General features: G+C 41.2%; 1 long non-coding RNA gene and 2 gene segments (V, D, J or C); 2 read left to right on the forward strand and 1 right to left on the reverse strand.

Moving 5' to 3' along the window:
• Nucleotides 1-1,907: 1,907 nt before the first annotated feature.
• LOC115367350 (Ig kappa chain V region Mem5-like) lies at nucleotides 1,908-12,069 on the reverse strand. The segment is given in 4 exon segments: nucleotides 1,908-2,373; nucleotides 9,703-9,740; nucleotides 11,507-11,801; nucleotides 12,018-12,069. Coding segments are annotated over 4 exon segments (714 nt in total).
• Nucleotides 12,070-13,479: 1,410 nt separating this feature from the next.
• Nucleotides 13,480-13,985, forward strand: LOC115367353 (immunoglobulin kappa variable 4-1-like; the record flags this gene model as incomplete). The annotated part of the segment is given in 2 exon segments: nucleotides 13,480-13,531; nucleotides 13,639-13,985. Coding segments are annotated over 2 exon segments (399 nt in total), but the record flags the coding sequence as incomplete, so codon positions are not given.
• A 3,824-nt stretch (nucleotides 13,986-17,809) lies between these two features.
• LOC115367357 (uncharacterized) lies at nucleotides 17,810-18,683 on the forward strand. The gene is made up of 3 exons (XR_003928902.1): nucleotides 17,810-17,949; nucleotides 18,027-18,106; nucleotides 18,192-18,683. It is a non-coding gene; the product is annotated as an uncharacterized LOC115367357 (long non-coding RNA).
• Nucleotides 18,684-22,964: the final 4,281 nt, after the last annotated feature.

Here is a 22,964-nt window from a genome sequence, read left to right on the forward strand (position 1 = left end):
AAATACTGGCTCCCTCGCCTGGTACCTTCACAAACCTGGAGAAGCTCCTCAACTCCTGATATATTCTGCTACAACCCGTCAGTCTGGAGTTTCAAGTCGTTTTACAGGCAGTGGATCTGGGAGTGACTTCACTCTGACCATCAGTGGAGTCCAGGCTGAAGATGCAGCAGTTTACTACTGTCAGAGTTTCCACTATATCAACAGTCAGTATCTGTTCACACAGTGAAACAACGTCGTACAAAAACCTCCCTCAGCTGGAGAGGAACTGATCTGACTCAACAGCTGCAGAGACACTAAAACTCTAGAGGATTGGGAATGAAAGCACAATATCAATTCTTAAACCGGTATTTTATTACACCTTATAAAATACTTAGAATTAATTAAAACGTATAATACTAAACTTAAAATATTGAATTTATTTTGGAAAACATAAAAAAATACATTTCCCTGTGTTATTTTTTTTTGTTCAAACAGTTTTATGAACATTCATATAAATCAAACAACCAAATTCAAATTTAAGAAAAAAATGATTCAAGTATTTGAGAGGTAATTCACATTAATAATGCTTATAAATGACATATTGAGTAATCTTCTACCAAATGATTCTTTTAAGTTTAGAGTAAAATTGATTAATTTAAACTTCTGAGTTAGTCTGAATGTAAAATTTAAAAAAAATTTGTTTTGTTTTGTTTGTTGGCGGTTTGGATTCATGCATTTTATGTTTAACCATCCCATGCTGACCTCCAACCTGCTGAAAGTCAACTTCGACTGCGTTCAGTTGTTCCCTCTTCACTCTGTCAAACCAAGACTGGGAAGACTGGGGAAACTGGTGCAGTCCATACACAAGCACACACTGAACTTCTTGTGCTTCATTCAAGCTAAAAAATTACAATATGCTGTCAGTGATGATGATATACTGTAGCTGACATAAGGAATATGGTTTTATATATATTTTTTTTTTTAAAAAAAAATAGAACTTTTATACCATTCCTTCAAAGCCTTTGTATTCAAATGGGTTTGCCCTCTTTCTTTATGTAAAAAAAAGGGGGCAACATCAAGGCCGTCCCTCTTCACCACTTTGATTCACCTCAGTGCTTGAGCCCCTTTCCGTAAAGGAACACACACACATTAAAATAATTTAGAGTTTTGTCACTTTATGCTGATGATATCCTGCTTTTAATTAGTATTTCATGAATTTCTATTGATTTATTATTTCATGTAGGTTATGTGAAGCTCTCACCTGAGATACATGGTTTTGTCTGATTTTGAAGATAGTAAATAAGATTTTTGCAGAGTGAAAAAACAAACCAAAGGAATATTTTATTGAACACTGACAAACTGTTTGGCCATAAACATTGGAGATTGGCCTTTTGTTGACAATGACATGCATATAAAAATTTTGGGTTTTTTTAAGGTCTTTTGAAACTGGCACATGTTGTATGAATGATCAGGCAGATTTAAAAGTGACAGACACTTCTAATTTCTGGAAATACAAAATCTCAGCCAGTGACATTTTCATATATCATGTTTATTTTTTCATGAATTAGTTTCATATATCATATTTTTTCATGAATTCGAACCAGTGAGACAAATGATGTTGATGAAATGTGTGACACTCATTTTTCAAGTTTGATTTTTCTACATACATAATTTTGGCTTTTTGGTGAAATTCGAACTGCTGCAAAATACTGAAAAAACAAACTCTTATAAGTTTTAGGAATCATGAACGGCTGTGAAGTTATGTTTCAGTTCAATGAACAAATGTTATGTTTGAAAAGACTTCACTGGCAACAGCAAAAACTAACTAACATAAACCTGTGAACTACACTCAGCACTTGTAATGATGTTCATGGAAACCGAGCTGAATTGGTGAAACTGTCTTTATTTTCTTAACATAGAGAGAATACTGACATGAGTGCAGGCAAGAAAACATTATGATTTGAAGATATAATGATGCTTGTAAAAGAGAGGCATGAGGCAGAGTGCAGAGTGAGAGCAGCTGCAGAGTGAAACCAGTAGCAGAAGTCCCAGTGAGTCAGGTCAGTTACTGGGGACACTGGTCTCTCCTCAGTGTCTCGGCCTGCAGAGGCTGGGAGCCCTGGGTGGCCTCACAGGTGACAGAGCCCAGCTTCCTCCACTGGTCTGCAGTGAGCCTCAGGGTGCTGCTCCAGCTGTAGAGGCCGTCCTTCTCCAGCACCCCGGGGCTCCTGCTCTGCTCCCAGCTGCTGCTGCTGCTGCTGCTGCCGTCCACCTTCCAGGCCAGCCTCCAGTCTGAGGGGAAGCCCTTGTTGGCCAGGCACATGAGCGTGGCCCTCCCCTTCCGCAGCTCCTCGCTGGAGGGGGGCAGCACCGTCAGGGTGGGAGGGGCGTCACCTAGGAGACACCAATCAGCTTAGAGGGCGGGAAATAAGCAGCTGGCAGTCAGTCAGCGGGCGGTTGGACACCTTTACTGTGTGAGAGTCCATTTTCCCCTTTAGGGACTTTGTGTCAGATGGTTTTTATGCTCCAGCAGTCACTCACTCACACCCTGTTTCACTTCCCTTTAAGAAGCCTCTCATGCACATCAGCACAGAAATAGTCCTCATATGAACACAAATACATCAATACACATAACAGAAAAAAATAAAAATTATTTGGCTGCTCCATAAAAATTATCACTCATCAATAATGGCGTGTGTCCTTAAATATTTTAAAGAATAGAAATAAAATCTAATTTTTATAGTTTAAATAATTTACTGTTTCATCAGCATTATTTATTTATTTTTTTTATTTTTTTTTGTGAAAAGTCAAAGTAAATGCACAATACATTGTCGGTTTTAAAGAAATCTGAACATGAGCATCTCTAACTGAGATAAATGTTTGTTGAGCATTTTCAGCCATAATCATTTTCAAGCCACAAAATTCTGATCATCAAAACTGATTTTAACCAGCAAACAAACAAAGTAATGCATCAAATTATTTTCATCCCATGTGTTAAAATAAATTATGAGATAAAATTAAGAATCAGAAATTTGGCTACATTTTCAGATTTTAATCCTGATCCCCACTCAGTTCAAATTAGTTTTCATTCAGCTTCACATGTCATGTAAAAATACTAAATTAAAATCAGTTTGGTCAAACAGTCTGAAGGAACCAAAGCTTTGCATTCAACTTTTCTAATTTTGAAGCTGTTCAGTTTTAAACATTTTTCATAATTTATAATGAAAAGTCTAAAGAAGTACTGAGTACCAAGAAAAAACAGTGACTATAAGTGATAGAAATGAACAAAATACATTTTAAAAACAACCACTAACACTCACACAGAAGAATAAAAGTAACCCAGCAACAGTAACACATTACATGATATTTAATATTTGAGCAAAAACTTACTTCCAACATCCAGTCTGGTTCCTCCACCAAAAGTCAACCACAGTGATACAAACTCATTGAGCTGCCGTACAAAAACCTCAGACTGTAGAGAGACACGGCTCTCTCACTTTGTCAGAGAAAGCAAGAACTACAAGTCCTCAAGATGCCACTTTAAAGAAATAATCTGGAATCAATGCTTTCTCTCTTTGTTCCAAATAAACTTCATTTTAATAAACTTAAAATGACCTCAAATTAAAGAAATTTGATCGATCATTTGGATGCAGTTTTTCAAAATCTCCTCTGATTTCACTACTTAGAGATCACTGTTGGTTTAAAATCAGATATCACGAAAAGTCAAGTTTGTTCATAAGGTGCAAATAATATGAAAAAACTAGACTTTATAAAGTTTCTGAAGAAACTTTGATGTGCTTGCCTTGCGAGCGCCTGGACATGTGCAAAATCGCCAGCCCTATGCTGTTTGTGGGTTGTGTAGTGTTGTTGCTCTTGCCCAGGTGGGGAGTTGAACCCTGGTCTCCTGCATGGCAGGCAGAGACACTATCCACTGTGCTACTGGGGCTTGTGTGGGCGGAGCCAGAAATGAGGCTCTATGAAGCACACAGCATGAGTGACAGTGCTGCTTCTGTGAAAAATCACCTAAAAGTAGTGGTCAAACAAATGCTTTTTTTATCAATGATAGTAAGTCCGAGCAGAAAATAAATTATACCATGAGAAAGGCAAGGCTTTGGGCTTTCAAAGTGTGTCAAAATTATTTTCCAACTCCCAAAAATGCCCACCCTACAGCGAGTTGGAAAAGTGTGTCTTTCTGCTTCTCTCCTGAGACTTTGCATTCCAGATATAATGGGAGTCTATGGGGGAGAGAGCTGGCACTCCTGCCTCGTTAAGGGTCACAGTTTAAAAAGTTGAAGCTACTTTGCTTTTGTATTTACATTTTTCAAAGCAGAACTAGTTTTCCTACTACTTTCCAAAAAATTATGCATGTGGAGTGAAAATTGTGGCCAGGAGAGCAAGTAAAAGACAAAAGTTTTAGGCGAATTTTAAGGGCTGCTCCACTCTAGCCCTCAGGAATGCCACTCTAGCTCACGCAATACACACTCATTCAAAAGTTAGAGGCGGCTCAAAAATAACTCCAAACTTAAACTGTGTTTTATGCCAAACTAAAACAGACATGAAAAATTGAAGATGACACACATAAAGTTGAACATCTGCTGAGTCATTTAAGCTTTGAATGGAGTCTGTGAGCCAAAGAATGAGGGAGCTGTGAGGCTTTGAAAATGCATGAGTGTCTGCCGATTTCCCATTCTTTTTCTATGAGGGCAAAATCGTGATTTAAATCATGAATTATGAGAAATCGCAAGGTCCGATCGGTTTGAAAATTGACACACCTCTTCTTCTCCACAAGACGCACATTTTTCGTATTTGGTGCGTGGACGCAGGTCCAAAGCTCTGGGCCCTGGAGCCTTCTGAAGTTTTGGCCATTCATTTCGGATGGCTGGAATTTTCAGGAAAATTGGAATTTTGAGAATTCCGTGGGTCGGATTCCTTATAAAAGTAATAGCACACTTCTCCCAATGGGGCCGCACATTTTCCCAATTCATTGTGTGGGCCTAAAACCAAAGCTGTAGGAGGAGTAGCGCGCCGAAAAAAAGGTGGAATAATAAAAATAACTAGACTTTATAAAGTTTCTGAAGAAACTTTGATGTGCTTGCCTTGCGAGCGCCTGGACATGCGCTAAATCAGCAGCCCTGTGCTGTTTGTGGGCTGTGTAGTGTTGTGGCTCTTGCCCAGGTGGGGAGTTGAACCCTGGTCTCCTGCATGGCAGGCAGAGACACTATCCACTGTGCCACTGGGGCTTGTGTGGGCGGAGCCAGAAATGAGGCTCTATGAAGCACACAGCATGAGTGACAGTGCTGCTTCTGTGAAAAATCACCTAAACGTAGTGGTCAAACTACTGCTTTGTTCTCAATGACAGTAAGTCCGAGCAGAAAATAAAAGGTATCATGAGAAAGGCAAGGCTTTGGGCTTTCAAACTGTGTCAAAATTATTTTCCAACTCCCAAAAATGCCCACCTTAGAGCGAGTTGGAAAAGTGTGCCCTTCTGCTTCTCTCCTGAGACTTTGCATTCCAGATATAATGGGAGTCTATGGGGGAGAGAGCTGGCACTCCTGCCTCGTTAAGGGTCACAGTTTAAAAAGTTGAAGCTACTTTGCTTTTGTATTTGCATTTTTCAAAGCACAACTATTTTTCCTACTACTTTCCAAAAAATTATGCATGTGGAGTGAAAATTGTGGCCAGGAGAGCAAGTTTAAGACAAAAGTTTTAGGCGAATTTTCAGGGCTGCTCCACTCTAGCCCTCAGGAATGCCACTCTAGCTCACGCAATACACACTCATTCAAAAGTCAGAGGCGGCTCAAAAATAACTCCAAACTTAAACTGTGTTTTATGGCAAACTAAAGCAGACATGAAAAATTGAAGATGACACACATAAAGTTGAAGGTCTGCTGAGTCATTTAAGCTTTGAATGGAGTCTGTGGGCCAAAGAATGAGGGAGCTGTGAGGCTTTGAAAATGCATGAGTGTCTGCCGATTTCCCATTCTTTTTCTATGAGGGCAAAATCGCGATTTTAAAATTGAATTATGAGAAATCCTAAAGTCTGATCGGTTTGAAAATTGACACACCTCTTCTTCTCCACAGGACGCACATTTTTCGTATTTGATGCGTGGACGCAGGTCCAAAGCTCTGGGCTCAGGAGCCTTCCAAAGTTTTGGCCATTCATTTCGGATGGCCGAAATTTTCAGGAAAATTGGAATTTTGAGAATTCCGTGGGTCGGATTCCTTATAAAAGTAATAGCACACTTCTCCCAATGGGGCCGCACATTTTCCCAATTCATTGTGAGGGCCTAAAACCAAAGCTGTAGGAGGAGTAGCGCGCCGAAAAAAAGGTGGAATAATAAAAATAACTAGAGGATATAAAGTTTCTGAAGAAACTTTGATGTGCTTGCCTTGCGAGCGCCTGGACATGTGCTAAATCAGCAGCCCTATGCTGTTTGTGGGCTGTGTAGTGTTGTGGCTCTTGCCCAGGTGGGGAGTTGAACCCTGGTCTCCTGCATGGCAGGCAGAGACACTATCCACTGTGCCACTGGGGCTTGTGTGGGCGGAGCCAGAAATGAGGCTCTATGAAGCACACAGCATGAGTGATAGTGCTGCTTCTGTGAAAAATCACCTAAAAGTAGTGGTAAAAAAAAACTGCTTTTTTGTCAATGATAGTAAGTCCGAGCAGAAAATAAAATGTACCATGAGAAAGGCAAGGCTTTGGGCTTTCAAACTGTGTCAAAATTATTTTCCAACTCCCAAAAATGCCCACCTTAGAGCGAGTTGGAAAAGTGTGTCTTTCTGCTTCTCTCCCGAGACTTTGCATTCCAGATATAATGGGAGTCTATGGGGGAGAGAGCTGGCACTCCTGCCTCGTTAAGTGTCACAGTGTAAAAAGCTGAAGGTACTTTGCTTTTTTATTTACATTTTTCAAAGCACAACTATTTTTCCTACAATTTGATCCTAAATTTATGCATGTGCAGTGAAAATTGTGGCCAGGAGAGCAAGTTTAAGACAAAAGTTTTAGGCGAATTTTCAGGGCTGCTCCACTCTAGCCCTCAGGAATGCCACTCTAGCTCACGCAATACACACTCATTCAAAAGTCAGAGGCGGCTCAAAAATAACTCCAAACTTAAACTGTGTTTTATGGCAAACTAAAGCAGACATGATAAATTGAAGATGACACACATAAAGTTGAACATCTGCTGAGTCATTTAAGCTTTGAATGGAGTCTGTGAGCCAAAGAATGAGGGAGCTGTGAGGCTTTGAAAATGCATGAGTGTCTGCCGATTTCCCATTCTTTTTCTATGAGGGCAAAATCGTGATTTAAATCGTGAATTATGAAAAATCGCAAAGTCTGATCGGTTTGAAAATTGACACACCTCTTCATCTCCACAAGATGCACATTTTTCGTATTTGGTGCGTGGACGCAGGTCCAAAGCTCTGGGCCCTGGAGCCGTCCAAAGTTTTGGCCATTCATTTCCTATGGCAGAAATTTTCGGGAAAATTGGAATTTTGAGAATTCCGTGAGTCGGATTCCTTATAAAAGTAATAGCACACTATTCCCAATCGGGCCGCACATTTTCCCAATTCATTGTGGGGGCCTAAAACCAAAGCTGTAGGAGGAGTAGCGCGCCGAAAAAAAGGTGGAATAATAATAATAAAAAGAATAAATATGCAAGATTTTAAGATGTGTTGCCTTTTCAAGGCAAGCACATAATAATAAAAAGAAGAAATATGCAAGATTTTAAGATGTGTTGCCTTTTCAAGGCAAGCACATAACTAGAAGATTGTGCAGTTTCTGGGGAAACTGCGTGGGCAAGCTGGAAGCGTAACCGCGGCGCGCGGTTTCCGAGCAGAAAATAAAACGTATCATGAGACAGGTAACGCTTTGGGCTTTCAAACGGTGTCAAAATTATTTTCCAACTCCCAAAAATGCCCGAGAAACGGCAAGTTGAAAACGTGTGTGTTTCTGCTTCTCTCCCGAGACTTTGCATTTCAGATATAATGGGAGTCTATGGGGGAGAGAGCTGGCACTCCTGCCTCGTTAAGGGTCACAGTTTAAAAAGTTGAAGGTACTTTGCTTTTGTATTTACATTTTTCAAAGCACAACTATTTTTCCTACAATTTGATGCCAAATTTATGCATGTGGAGTGAAAATTGTGGCCAGGAGAGCAAGTTAAAGACAAAAGTTTTAGGCGAATTTTCAGGGCTGCTCCACTCTAGCCGCTCAGGAATGCCAAGAATGCCACTCTAGCTCAACTCCATTAGTGTGTATTGCGTCTGGAATTCCAACTTCAAACCGGAATTGCGGAAAAATGGAACGTCGGATCGGTCTGAAAATCGAAACCCTGCTTCTTCTCAATAAGACGCACGTTTTTTGTATTTGGTGCGTGGACGCAGGTCCAAAGCTGTGGGCCCTGGAGCCTTCCAAAGTTTTGGCCATTCATTTCCTATGGCCGAAATTTTCAGGAAAATGGGAATTTTGGGAATTCCGTAAGTCGGATTCCTTAGAAAAGTAATAGCACACTATTCCCAATCGGGCCGCACATTTTCCCAATTCATTGTATGGGCCTAAAATGAAAGCTGTAGGAGGAGTTACGGTCCAAAAAACGTACGGAATAATAAATAAAGAAAGAAACTAGAGGATTGTGCAGTTTCTGGGGAAACTGCGTGGGCAAGCTGGAAGCGTAACCGCGGCGCGCGGTTTCCGAGCAGAAAATAAAACGTATCATGAGAAAGGTAACGCTTTGGGCTTTCAAACGGTGTCAAAATTATTTTCCAACTCCCAAAAATGCCCGAGAAACGGCGAGTTGAAAACGTGTGTGTTTCTGCTTCTCTCCCGAGACTTTGCATTCCAGATATAATGGGAGTCTATGGGGGAGAGAGCTGGCACTCCTGCCTCGTTAAGGGTCACAGTTTAAAAAGTTGAAGCTACTTTGCTTTTGTATTTACATTTTTCAAAGCACAACTATTTTTCCTACAATTTGATGCCAAATTTATGCATGTGGAGTGAAAATTGTGGCCAGGAGAGCAAGTTAAAGACAAAAGTTTTAGGCGAATTTTCAGGGCTGCTCCACTCTAGCCACTCAGGAATGCCAAGAATGCCACTCTAGCTCAACTCCATTAGTGTGTATTGCGTCTGGAATTCCAACTTCAAACCGGAATTGCGGAAAAACGGAATGTCGGATCGGTCTGAAAATCGAAACCCTGCTTCTTCTCAATAAGACGCACGTTTTTCGTATTTGGTGCGTGGACGCAGGTCCAAAGCTGTGGGCCCTGGAGCCTTCCAAAGTTTTGGCCATTCATTTCCTATGGCCGAAATTTTCAGGAAAATGGGAATTTTGGGAATTCCGTAAGTCGGATTCCTTAGAAAAGTAATAGCACACTATTCCCAATCGGGCCGCACATTTTCCCAATTCATTGTGTGGGCCTAAAATGAAAGCTGTAGGAGGAGTTACGGTCCAAAAAACGTACGGAATAATAAATAAAGAAAGAAAGAAATAAAGAAAGAAATAGTAGGAATAACATAAGTGTGCAAGCTGCAGCTTGCCCACTAATAAAGAAATAAAGAAATAAAGAAATAAAGAAATAGTAGGAATAACATAAGTGTGCAAGCTGCAGCTTGCCCACTAATAAAAAGATTAAATATGCAAGACTTTAAGATGTGTTGCCTTTTCAAGGCAAGCACATAATAAATATTAATCTCATGGATTAGTAAGAACATGAAATAATTAAACTTACTTCCAACATCCAGTCTGGTTCCTCCACCAAAAGTCAACCACAGTGATACAAACTCATTGAGCCGCCGTACAAAAACCTCTGACTGTAGAGAGACACGGCTCTCTCACTTTGAAAACAACAAACTCACTGAGATCAGCCTCAGGTTTTAAAACTTAATAACAACTGACTGATATATTATCACCAGCCATCAAACTATTTCAAAAATGATCAATATTGATTACTTTCATCTGCAATATTTTTGGCAGTGAGACTGATTTCTTCACCAGTGAAATAAACACAATGATTTCTCTCATACCCATTTTCTTCTTTTTCATAATTCACAATTATAAAAGTAAAACATGATATCATCAGCATACGGTGATATCTTATGAGTGTGACTTCTAATTTTGGTGATTGAAATACTTTCATGTGTGTTTAAAGCCTCTACAGGGGGCTGAAGTACTGAGGCCAATAAAACAGATGACAAAGGACATGCCTGATGTTTATATCAAGAAAAGATGACATTTGACTTAACTGAGAGTTTTTTTTTTTTCATCTACAGTGTTGAGGCTCAACAATCTGAGTTACCATGGTAACTGTTGCCACATCGCTAAGCCATGAGTCATCATTCCTACAGGATCCTGGTGTGGACAAAATCTCTGCATTCATATGAAAGTGACAATGGAGCTGACATACAGTGTTCAAAGGGCAATGTGTGCACAGACCAGCAGAATCACTTTGCTTTCCATGATAATTTATTATATCAAGATTTAAATGTTTTATTTATGTTATGTTATAATGTTATATTAATGTTCTAATAAATATTAATAATAATAATATTAATGTTATATTTTCATGCAGTAACTATTCCTACTGCATTTTTTTCAAATTTCAGTTTTCTTCTTATATTCAATGACCTAGTCCTTGATGAATTACCTTTTCTGCTGCAGTGATGTAATTTCACCCCAGGGATGAGTAGTTTAATATTATTTCATCCTAAAATGTCCAATCTGGATCTGACCATGTGGCATGTGATTGGCTGTTTGTTACAAACTCTGCCTCTTTCATGCAAACATGCTCAGAAATAAATGAGAAAAAAACTGGTTTGACAGAGTTGATAATTCCCTTCATGATACTGGTTAGTTATGATCGTCTTTGTCAGGCTTTGTGAAGCAATCTACATCTCTACTTCACAGCTAATATCAAACTGAACACAGACTCGCTTCATGCAGGAATCCAATTCCAATCTCAGAGGTGAAAGTCCTGTTTCATTGTGACCCATCCACCACAACAACCATCTACCAAAACATGGATTTTTTTCACCACCTATACTACGGCACGTCACCTCACTTCCCGACACACCACATACGACTGGCAGAGGTCGCTTATTGTTAAAGCCACAGTTCATAATGAGCTGCTTGTACCTAAGGGATTGTTTTTGGTGGAAGACAGTCTCAAAAATACACAAATTGTTTGAGTTACTATAAATTATGTAAATTATCTTATAACACCATGCAATGAATTATCTTTGGTCAGGTGGTGTACTGTTTTGTGCCCTGTGTTTGAGTTTGTCTGAAAGTCAATAAGAAATAACAGTAACAAAAAGGACAAAAAAAATCCCTTTAATAAACACAATTTGTCTAATGAATGTAATTACATTTATACCTATAAAATCCTATAAAAAAAAAACCTATAAAATAAAATTATGACTTTGTGTCTTTCTAACAAAGTCTCTAGTGTTTTAGTGTCTCTGCAGCTGTTGAGTCAGATCAGTTCCTCTCCAGCTGAGGGAGGTTTTTGTACGACGTTGTTTCACTGTGTGAACGGGAGGCTGTTATCCTGCTGACAGTAGTAAACTCCTGAATCTTCAGCCTGGACTCCACTGATGGTCAGAGTGAAGTCAGTCCCAGATCTACTTCCACTAAAACGACTTGAAACTCCAGACTGAAGGTTTGTAGCATAATATATCAGGAGTTTAGGAGCTTCTCCAGGTTTCAGAAGGTACCAGTCAAGCTCATTGCCAACACTTGTACTGGTTTTGCATCTGATAGTGACAGTCTGTCCTGGACTAACAGACTGAGATCCAGGAGACTGAGTCAGAGTGATTTCTCCTGATGAATCTGGAAAATATCCAAAAGAGCAGAAGGGTTATTGAGACAAATACAGCTTGGAGAAAGATGATGAATATGAAAACAGAAGAGGAGGATTTCTTTAACATGGAGAACAGTTGGAAGAAGGTGAATGCTGCTGGTCTCAGTGTTTCTCCATCACAGCAGAAGATGATTGTAGTAAAGCTGGTTGCATCCTGAAGCCAAGTTTTCAGAAGAGAGTCTCACCCTGAACAAGGAGCCCCAGGGTGCCCAGCAGGAGAATCTGTGACATCATCATTGTCCTGCCGGCGTGTCAGTGGCTCTGAAAGGCCTGGACAGCCACTGATCAACACTGGCCTCTTAACGGGTGGAGAGCAGAGAGGCAGGACACATATGCAAACACACACAATTATTTGAATGATCCTCCAGGGAACAGCGGACCAAAACCTTGCTGAGAAGATAGAGGTGACTGTGAATAACAAAGGTCTTTCACATCTGAGCGGCAACAGAGAAAAACTGCTGAAGACAAGTGACTCATGACGAGGATAATGTGTTGAGAAACACCATGGTGAGAAGCTGGAATAGTGACTCCAATGCTGAAGGAACAGCTGGAGAAGCAGCTTGATTTAGGACGTGGAGGATTTGCCGTCAGTGTGAATGGAACCAGGGGCAGGTAGCTAGGTGAGCGCTTTCTGAGCTGAAGAGCAGATCAGAAAGAGCAGGAATCTCAGATCTTTAAAGGGAGAGGCAGTCTGCCAGGCTTTCAGATGGACTGAGAGACGGATACATCTGATGAATAAACATGAGGTGGAGGGGTTTGATTGGTCTCTGTCCATTTCAGTGTGAAGACCAGAACACTGTGAGGAGAACAACAGGTGGAATATGCAGGCGGAAGCAGACAGGTGGAACTCTATGGTTGAGGCTCTGAATATGGAAGATGTGAGAAAAGTGAAGGAGGCCAGCAGAAACTTGGCTTGAGTGCGTGGGCGTTATGTGGGTGGTGTCAACCTCAGGGAATAATGTTGATAGAAATAGAGAGAAGAAGCAGTGTTGAGAGAAAGATGATGGGAAGGCAAAACGGACTCCTGATGTTGGAGGCCTCTATAGAGCAGAGACATTTTGGGACATCTGGATGAGGCTTGGAGCAGCAGTCAGCTGCTTGGAGAAGAAGCTGATGCTCCTGAAGCATCAGGCTTTAAGGAGTTTCTGTCAGATGGTTTTTATGCTCCAGCAGTCACTCACTCACACACTGTTTCACTTCCCTTTAAGAAGCCTCTCATGCACATAAACATGATATGAGCTGAAACCCTTTACACTGGAAATTAATATTTTTAAAATTTCTCCTCCAGTTGAGGTCATATAAAGGCTATTATTATTTTTTAGTATTCTAGTAGAAAATCGTATTTGTTTACTTTGAGAGCTCAGTGTAAATGCACATTAATATATTGGAAGTTCTGCAAAAATCTGGAAAAAGAAACATTGACGTATTATAATCAATTATGAATGAATCAATTTAGAAACGTCCTGATGAGAGTAATGTGTGTCCCTGTTGGAGTGGGTCAGAGCATTTCCATAGAGAGCCACTTTGCATCAGCAGCACCATGCTCCAGTGCTCTGGGAGAGTTTATAGTCCTGAGAGTTGAAGACTGGATGACTGACAGCTGTCCTTCATGACAACAGAAGCCCCAGAAATCCTCCTCATCCAAACATGACTTTGAGCTCCATCCTCATCTGGACTCTCCTCTGCTGCTGCTTGACAGGTAAAGTCCAGAGAATCCAAGTCCTCTCCTCTATGAAGATCCGTCCCTCTGAAATGAAGCGGAGAAAAGCATGACGCTGCTTTGTGTTTTTGTCTGTGTGTCCTCAGAGTCCAGAGGCCAGGTCACAGTGACTCAGCCTGGAGCAGTGAGGGCTGCTCCGGGAGCCTCCGTAACCATCACATGTAAAACCAGCCAGAACGTTTATGTTGGTACTGCCTTGGATGATGATTTTAATACTGTTAATGTAGACCTTCTATCTTGGTACCAACAGAGAGATGGAGAAGCTCCTAAACTCCTCATTTACTGGGCTAATACTCGAGAATCAGGGATTCCAGATCGTTTTACAGGTAGTGGATCAGGGAGTGACTTCACTCTGACCATCAGTGGAGTCCAGGCTGAAGATGCAGCAGTTTACTACTGTCAGAGTGAACATGAAATCAACAGTCAAGCTGTGTTCACACAGTGAAAAAGCGTCGTACAAAAACCTCCCTCAGTCAGACTGAACAGAAACTCAAGTGACTGCTGCAGCTGGAAGCTACTGCAGGGACTGATACAGTTCACTGAGGACACACACACACACACACACACACACACACACACACAGACACACACACTCACAGAAACACACACACACACACACACACAAACACACATAAACACAGAGGATTGGGTTGGCGGTAATTTAGAATTTTGTGAATATTAGTGTCAGTAACAGCCACCTGTAACCTTAACAAGGTGAAAGTTCCCCCAAATGAAGAGGACAGATGTGTCTGTTCGTGGTGTGATCTCTAACTGTCCTCACTGAAGTCCTCCATTAAAAACAATGGTAGTCAGCTCTGAACTCCATGTGCCAACTGGCAAAAAGTTTTTGGACTCAGAGTCACTATACAGGACATCCAGAGGTGAAAGTGGGCCGACACAGTCCAGTACTTTGTACCACTAAAAGAGATGTGACACCCAGAGTCTTTTCACACATAGAAAAACTCTTTAGCTTTAATACTTTTAAATACCACGTATTATTCCTGCAAACAAATCAAACATCTTTAGATTTTGTCAACCCTAAGTGAGACTGTGTCATGTTAGTAAGATTTCAATGCATATTTTAGTGTAAACATAATGAACTTCCTCGTTACAATAACTCCACTTGCTCCCGGTTAAATTCAGAATTGACAAGAAAATCCTTCTATATACCTTCAAGGCCATCCATAACCTCGCCCCTCCCTATCTGTCAGACCTCCTCCACATTGCCTCATCCTCCCGTTCCCTCAGATCCTCCTCCTCCATCCACCTCACTGTGCCCTCCGCCCGCCTCAGCATCATGGTGAGCAGAGCCTTCAGCCGCTCTGCTCCCAAACTCTGGAACTCACTCCCTCCGGACATCCGTATCATCGACTCTCTTCCTCAGTTCAAATCTAGACTCAAAACTCATCTGTTTAAAACTGCATACTCTCTGTTATTGCACTGTTTCCATTTTATTTCATACAGTTTTGTTTGCCTGTGTTTTTCTGTTTGTTTAATTTTTTGTAAAGTGTTTTTGAAAGGCGCTTATAAATAAAATGTATTATTATTATTATTATTATTATTATTATTATTATATTCTCTCACCATCTTAGTTGATCATACCTGATTTAAACTACTTTAACTATTTTAGATTATCTAAAATGCACAGATAAAAATTCTTCTGCTGTGTTTGTATGTGCACAGCTGTGTTTATGTTTGACCTCTGACCTTCTCAAAGTCTGTTTTCCATCCACTGAGCTGTTCCTTCTCAACCTTCAAGATTGTGATGACTGATTCAGTCCAAACACAGGCACACACTTTCAATCATTTTCTTTGCTTAAGTTATTTTAGAGCAGCCTTTATAAAATGGATAAAAGTACTATATTGTACACAACAGGTATTCATATTTAGAAATGAGTCACAGTCTTCAAGCTTCTATTTGAAATAGGGACACTTAAAGGATGTCCACTGTCACCACTTGGTTCAGGTCTTCAGTGGTTTGTAAAGATCCCTTTTATGTTGAATCCCTTTATGCTGATGACACTCTGCTTTTTATTTTGGATCCTGGTATATTTTCCCCTCACCATTGCAAATATGTCTTAATGTCCAAAAGGGGAATCTTCAGTTTCTCATTTCCCTCCGACTTCAGTAACCATGGCAACAGATAGGCATCACTGCTGAACCATGGCAACAGACAAGTTTCACGAGTGAAGATAAATGATGAAAGATTCTTTTGCTATAAACGGACTTTTTGTATTTATCAAGCTATGATTTCTGTTTTATAAAAGTTGTACAGTAGTGTCATGACAACAAGAAACATTCTTCAGTCAGTCACAGCAAAAATTTATCAAACTCTGCCACAATAAAACAAAGGAGAAGAAATTCTTGGAGAAAAATGTTAACACAAATCAAACTGAATAAAACAACTTCAGTGACATCTGAATCAGACAGTTTGTCAAAATGATTGATCTATGAATTAATATCATGATGAGAGTATGTGTTTTGCTGTTGGAGTGGGTCAGAGCATTTCCATAGAGAGCCACTTTGCATCAGCAGCACCATGCTCCAGTGCTCTGGGAGAGTTTATAGTCCTGAGAGTTGAAGACTGGATGACTGACAGCTGTCCTTCATGACAACAGAAGCCCCAGAAATCCTCCTCATCCAAACATGACTTTGAGCTCCATCCTCATCTGGACTCTCCTCTGCTGCTGCTTGACAGGTAAAGTCCAGAGAATCAAAGTCCTCTCCTCTATGAAGATCCGTCCCTCTGAAATGAAGCGGAGAAAAGCATGACGCTGCTTTGTGTTTTTGTCTGTGTGTCCTCAGAGTCCAGAGGCCAGGTCACAGTGACTCAGCCTGGAGCAGTGAGGGCTGCTCTGGGAGCCTCCGTCACCATCACATGTAAAACCAGCCAGAATGTTTATGCTTCTGGAAGCACCCATGTTTTAGCCTGGTACCAACAGAGAGATGGAGAAACTCCTAAACTCCTCATTTACTATGCTAATCGTCGAGCATCAGGGATTCCAGGTCGTTTTACAGGCAATGGATCAGGGAGTGACTTCACTCTGACCATCAGTGGAGTCCAGGCTGAAGATGCAGCAGTTTACTACTGTCAGAGTTACCATGAAATCAGTAGTCAAGCTCTGTTCACACAGTGAAAAAGCGTCGTACAAAAACCTCCCTCAGTCAGACTGAACAGAAACTGAAGTGACTGCTGCAGCTGGAAGCTACTGCAGGGACTGATACAGTTCACTGAGGACCAACACACACACACACACACACACACACACACACACAGTTGTGGTAATTTAAATAATTTAACATTTTGTGAATTTTAGTGTCACATACAGCCACCTCTAACTTCAAAAAGTTCCCCCAAATGTAGAGGACACGTGTCTGTTCGTGGTGTGATCTCTAACTGTCTTCACTGAAATCCTCCATTTAAAACAATGGTAGTGAGCTCTGAGCTCCATGCCAACTGTGAAAAGGTTTTTTGACTCAGAGTCGCTACACAGGACATCCAGAGGTGAAAGTGGACTGATACAGCCCAGTACTTTGTACCACTAAAAGATTCAGAGCCAAAACAGGGGAAAGCAGCTCCCGAAAATACAACAAATTAAAATCAACACACTAAACAAATAATAATTTAGTGTAACATTAAAGACTTGATAATTTTGCATCCTTAAAATATAAAACTGCATCTGTAGGCAATGTTTTGAATCTCTAAGAAGATGAAAAAAGCTTGCTGGCTCAGTGTCACTCATGTGTGTGTGAGAGTATGTGTGTGTGTGTGAGGGTGTGTGTGTTTGTTTGTTTGTTAGTGTATTTCTGTGAACATCCCACAATCGCTGCCTTTTACCTTTTGACAAAAGTCCGCAAGGAACTGAAAGACAACCCTCCCAGCAGGCCTGTCATTTCAGCCAGTGGCTCCCTGACTGAACCAGCCTCCCAGTATATTGACTACTTCATAAAACCCCTGGTCCCATCACTCCCGTCCTACATCAAGGACACCAATCAGGTTCTGAAGAAAATAGATTCCCTCAAAACCATCCAGTATGATTTTCTGGCCACCTGTGATGTACAATCTCTTTTCTCCAACATTGTACACACAGCGAGTCTCCATGCCGATGTGAGGGCTGGCCTCTGTGTGGGGAGCACCGCCCCTAGTAGGCAGGGTTACATATATATATATATAAGCCCAGGTGGGCTTATATATATATATATATAGGACAATTATTCTTTGTTTGAAGCCTGGTGGCTGCAGGGAGGGTTGTGTGTGCAGGTAAGCTGGTGGGTAACTGCATGTTGGCAGGCATTTGTGGCTGATGTTAAATTAGTATTTTTTTTGTATGTAGAGTGGTGTTGCAGCTGAAACATCAGTGTTCTTGAAGCGTGCTGCTTAGGCCAACATTGGACAGGTAGGCCGCAGTCCCCTAAATTTGTTTTATGTTTGGACTCATGAAATGTAGTGAGTGATCTTTTTTTTGTTCTCTAGGAGCTGACCGTGTGCCGTTCCCCAGTGTGGGACAGGGCAGCCATATTATTTATTGGTGGAAAATTCCCCAAGGTGGAAAGGTATTACAATTTTGAATGGTAAAATAGGAGGTCTAGTCCCTCTTTTTGCTACTGTCATGTTTACACTGTCAATTCCCCCCTCTAGCCTGGTTGCCAGACTGCTGCTTTGCCTGGATGAAATTTAACACTGTTTTGCCGGGATTAATGCTGGAGGGTCTTCCTGTGTTTCCAGCCAGATTGTGGTGAATTGTGAAAATGTACCTGCGACCCTTAAGACTGTTCCGGGACTGTCAGTGTTGAACTTTGTACTGTTTTGGATTGGAAGATGTCTTTTTAACTAGTGTATTATCAACTGACTTTTATTGTAGTTTTGCTTTGTGTTTCCTAGGCAGTGTGGAGACCTGCGGGGAGCACTTGGGCCCCTCTGGCTTGCCGTGTGATTGTGGTTTATGATTTGATGGTGGTGGTCACTTGGTTGTGTCTGTTTTCTCTTTTTTATTTATTCTTAGGACCGTGTGGCGTGCAGTGTGCGCATGTGCATGGGTGTACCCTGGGCTGCAATTGAACCTCCCTGCAGGAGACCCACTGCCCCCTTTTCTTCTCCCCTGTAGTTTTTAGGGCAGATGCCTTATCTCGCAGTTGATATTGTCTTTTAGCTGGTGTTAAATAAAACTTTGACTGTGGTTCTTTTGGCTTATTTCACCGACCCACCCAACTGAAAGTGTCTCCTTCTCGTTTACAATAAAATTCTAATTGTGAACCGAATACACGTCTCTCCGCTCTCTCTGAACTTTAAATTGTTTGTGTCCACCCTTTGGGCCGGGTCACACCATGGAACATTTCCTCAACTAACATGAAGATGATCATTTTCATCTGGAAAGGCAGGGAATCGGACGTTCTACATTTCCATAATTATATGAATTCGATCAATAACAATATCATATTGTTCCTAGAATACTCAACAGATAAAATCAACTTCCTTGACCTCACTATCTTTATAGGAGAGGACCAACAGCTGCACACCTCCATCTACAGGAAAGCCACAGACAGAAACACCATCCTACACGCTGACAGCTTCCATCCTCCTCACTTAAAGAAAAACATTCCACAGGGCCAATTCTTACGTCTCAGACACATTTGTGATCAAGATCAGGATTTCATGGCACGGTCTCACAACATGGCAGAGAGATTCACTGAACGCAAATACAAACCCAGCATCATCTCAGAGGCACGCCGGAAAGCCACCACACTGGACAGACACTCCATGTTGCATGGCACCAAGCCAGCTAGAGAAAACACCAACAAGGTCTGTTTCACTGCCACAGACAGCACTTTGGCACCTCAGATCAACAACATCATTAAATCTAACTGGAACATCATCACCTATGACAGCACACTCACCACCCCCATTACCTCCTACAGAAAAGCCCCATCCATCAGGGACAAACTCGTCCACAGTTCTCTGCCTGCAGACCAGAAACAATCTTGGCCCAGGAGACCAAGGGGCAACTGCAGGTGTGGTAGCTGCAATCACTGTAACAACATCACACACACACAAACATTCATGGACCCGAGAACAAACCATACCTACCAACACAGACACTTCTTCACCTGCAATACCACCTTTGTTGTAGATCGCCTCACCTGCCCCTGTGGATGTTTTGACATTGGTCGCACTAAACGCAGACTCAGGGATCGCCTCAGTGAACACAAATACACCATCAGAACAAAAAACCCGGACTACCCCATGGCCAGGCACTTTAATGAATCCCACAACAGCAATGACTCCCTGCTCAGAGTAGAGGGGATTGAACATATCCCCCTGACCACAAGAGGGGGTGATCGCCTCAAGAAACTTCTCCAGAGAGACTTTTTGGATTTTTAAATTTGATGCCATGACATTTCCTGTCTCAAATGAAGAAATAGACTATAGACCTTTTCTATGAAACACCTGATCCCATACCTATACTCACATTCACATATACATACGTACATACATATACACGTTTTTTTCCTGTTTCTACCCTCACCTAAAATACTTTATTTTGAAATTTGCATTTTATTTTTCCAACCAGAAGCACCTAACTCTTTAAGTTGACTGCATACCTGTGCATACAGACTCTGCCCTGACGAAGGCCAACAGGCTGAAACGTGTCGGCAAACTCTACCACTCTACTCTCTTTCCTACTTTCCTTTGTCTCTTTCCTTCTCCACGAGTGTCGCCTTGGACCTGCCATCAGACCACAACCACACAGTAAGTGGCCTCTGGCACCGTTATCACAGTGTTTTGAATCTATTTCAAGCTGACAAGGTCCAAACCCAATCATGTGATATAATTATGAAGTTCAGGTTTTCCTCTTGAAGGCACATCAGGAGGATCAATTCAGAGCAGATGGAAATATTTTTCTGACATTAATAAATCAAAGCATACTGAGTACATAAGACTTCTCAAGACAGACTAAATGACAAAAACATCACAATGAATTACAATGGAACATTTTCAACGATAAACATGTGAACGAAAAATAGTTGAATAAAAATGCCATTGAAATCAAGTGTGTAATAAATAGATTTTCTGTACTGATGAGAGTGTGGGAGTGTTCTCTTCCAGGATGACATCACCCCCATACTTTTATTAAGACCTTTTATTAATCTCATGTACATGAGGATCATTTAAATAGTTAATGCTCCCAGCACTGTGTATGTGTGTGTGTGTGTGTGTGTGTGTGTGTTTGTGCATCAGCACAGAAAAATTATATGAATATAAATAGTTTACATTATATTGGAAATAAAAAAGGCAAATTTACTTTTTATTATATATATATATATTTTTTAAATTAATAATAGTATTAGTTAACATGTTATTGAATATCAAGAAGATGAAGTAAAATGGAAGAAGATTGGATTTTTAATGCATTTTCAGCTACAATTTGGCTTTTGGTTTTGTTGAAAGAAAGGTCAAAATAAATCTACATAACTATAATGGGTTATTTTGGACATTTTGAAAAGAAACCATCAGGTACATTGTAAACTAATATCAGTATAAAAACGTCCTGATGAGAGTAATGAGTGTCCCTGTTGGAGTGGGTCAGAGCATTTCCATAGAGAGCCACTTTGCATCAGCAGCACCATGCTCCAGTGCTCTGGGAGAGTTTATAGTCCTGAGAGTTGAAGACTGGATGACTGACAGCTGTCCTTCATGACAACAGAAGCCCCAGAAATCCTCCTCATCCAAACATGACTTTGAGCTCCATCCTCATCTGGACTCTCCTCTGCTGCTGCTTGACAGGTAAAGTCCAGAGAATCAAAGTCCTCTCCTCTATGAAGATCCGTCCCTCTGAAATGAAGCGGAGAAAAGCATGACGCTGCTTTGTGTTTTTGTCTGTGTGTCCTCAGAGACCAGAGGCCAGGTCACAGTGACTCAGCCTGGAGCAGTGAGCGCTGCTCTGGGAGCCTCCGTCACCATCACATGTAAAACCAGCCAGAATGTTTATGTTTGGAACAGCTACCAACGTTTAGCCTGGTACCAACAGAGAGATGGAGAAATTCCTAAACGCCTCATTTACAATGCTAATACTCGAGCATCAGGGATTCCAGGTCGTTTTACAGGCAGTGGATCAGGGAGTGACTTCACTCTGACCATCAGTGGAGTCCAGGCTGAAGATGCAGCAGTTTACTACTGTCAGAGTTACCACTATATCAACAGTAAAGATGTGTTCACACAGTGAAAAAGCGTCGTACAAAAACCTCCCTCAGTCAGACTGAACAGAAACTGAAGTGACTGCTGCAGCTGGAAGCTACTGCAGGGACTGATACAGTTCACTGAGGACACACACACACACACACACACACACACACACACACACACACACACAAAAGGGACTGGGTTAGTGGTAATTTAGAATTTTGTGAATTTTAGTGTCACTAACAGCCACCTCTAACCTCAAAAAAGTGAAAGTTCCCCGAAATGCAGAGGACAGTTGTGCCCGTTTGTGGTGTGATCTCTAACTGTCCTGACTGACATCCTCCATTAAAAACAATGGTAGTGAGCTCTGAGCTCCATGTGCCAAATGGCAAAATGTTTTTTTGACTCAGAGTCCATCCCGAGGTGAAAGTGGGCTGGCACAGTCCAGTACTTTTTACCACTAAAAGACTCTGTGACACTCACAATAGTTGCTTTTATCCAACTTGTACACACGTACAACCTGTATGATCACAGAGAGAAAACACATCTGCTGGTTCAACACAATCATGGGTAAAAACAGGCTGGCAAGACACACAGGTGAATCCAGTGGGACAAACTGGCAAAGATTACAGAGAACTGACAGGGATTAATACTGCTGGGTTAGTTAGCAGATTAGATGATTGGAAGAAGAGCGGTGCAGAAAGGCGGAGCTGGACATGTGGAGACAGGTGAGCAGGTGAGGTGACAGATGACTGGATGAGGTTTGGGGCAGGAAGGTGGAGACAGGGGAGAGCAGGAGAGGTGAGGCGGATGACAGGACTGACACAAGGAGGGCTGGGAATACAGGAAGTGCAGGGAGACAAACACAACCAACAGACACAAAAGGCAAACACAAAAATAGAGTCAGGGGATGACTGGTGAACAAAAGAGAAACAGACAAAACTGATCCAAAACCAGGAGATGTGACACCCAGAGTCTTTTCACACATAGTAAAACTCTTTAGCTTTAATACTTTAAAATAACAAGTATTATTCCTGCAAACAAATCAAACATCTTTATATTTTGTCAACACTGAGTGAGACTGTGTCATGTTAATAATAAGATTTCAATGCAGATTTTAGTGTAAACATAATGAACATCCCATTTACAATATTTTCTTACCATCTTAGTTGGTCATACCTGATTTAAACTACTTTAACTGCTTTAAATGATCTAAAATGAACATAAATATTT

This window comes from Myripristis murdjan, chromosome 11, assembly GCF_902150065.1.
Source record: "Myripristis murdjan chromosome 11, fMyrMur1.1, whole genome shotgun sequence".
In the NCBI taxonomy this organism is placed as follows: domain Eukaryota; kingdom Metazoa; phylum Chordata; class Actinopteri; order Holocentriformes; family Holocentridae; genus Myripristis; species Myripristis murdjan.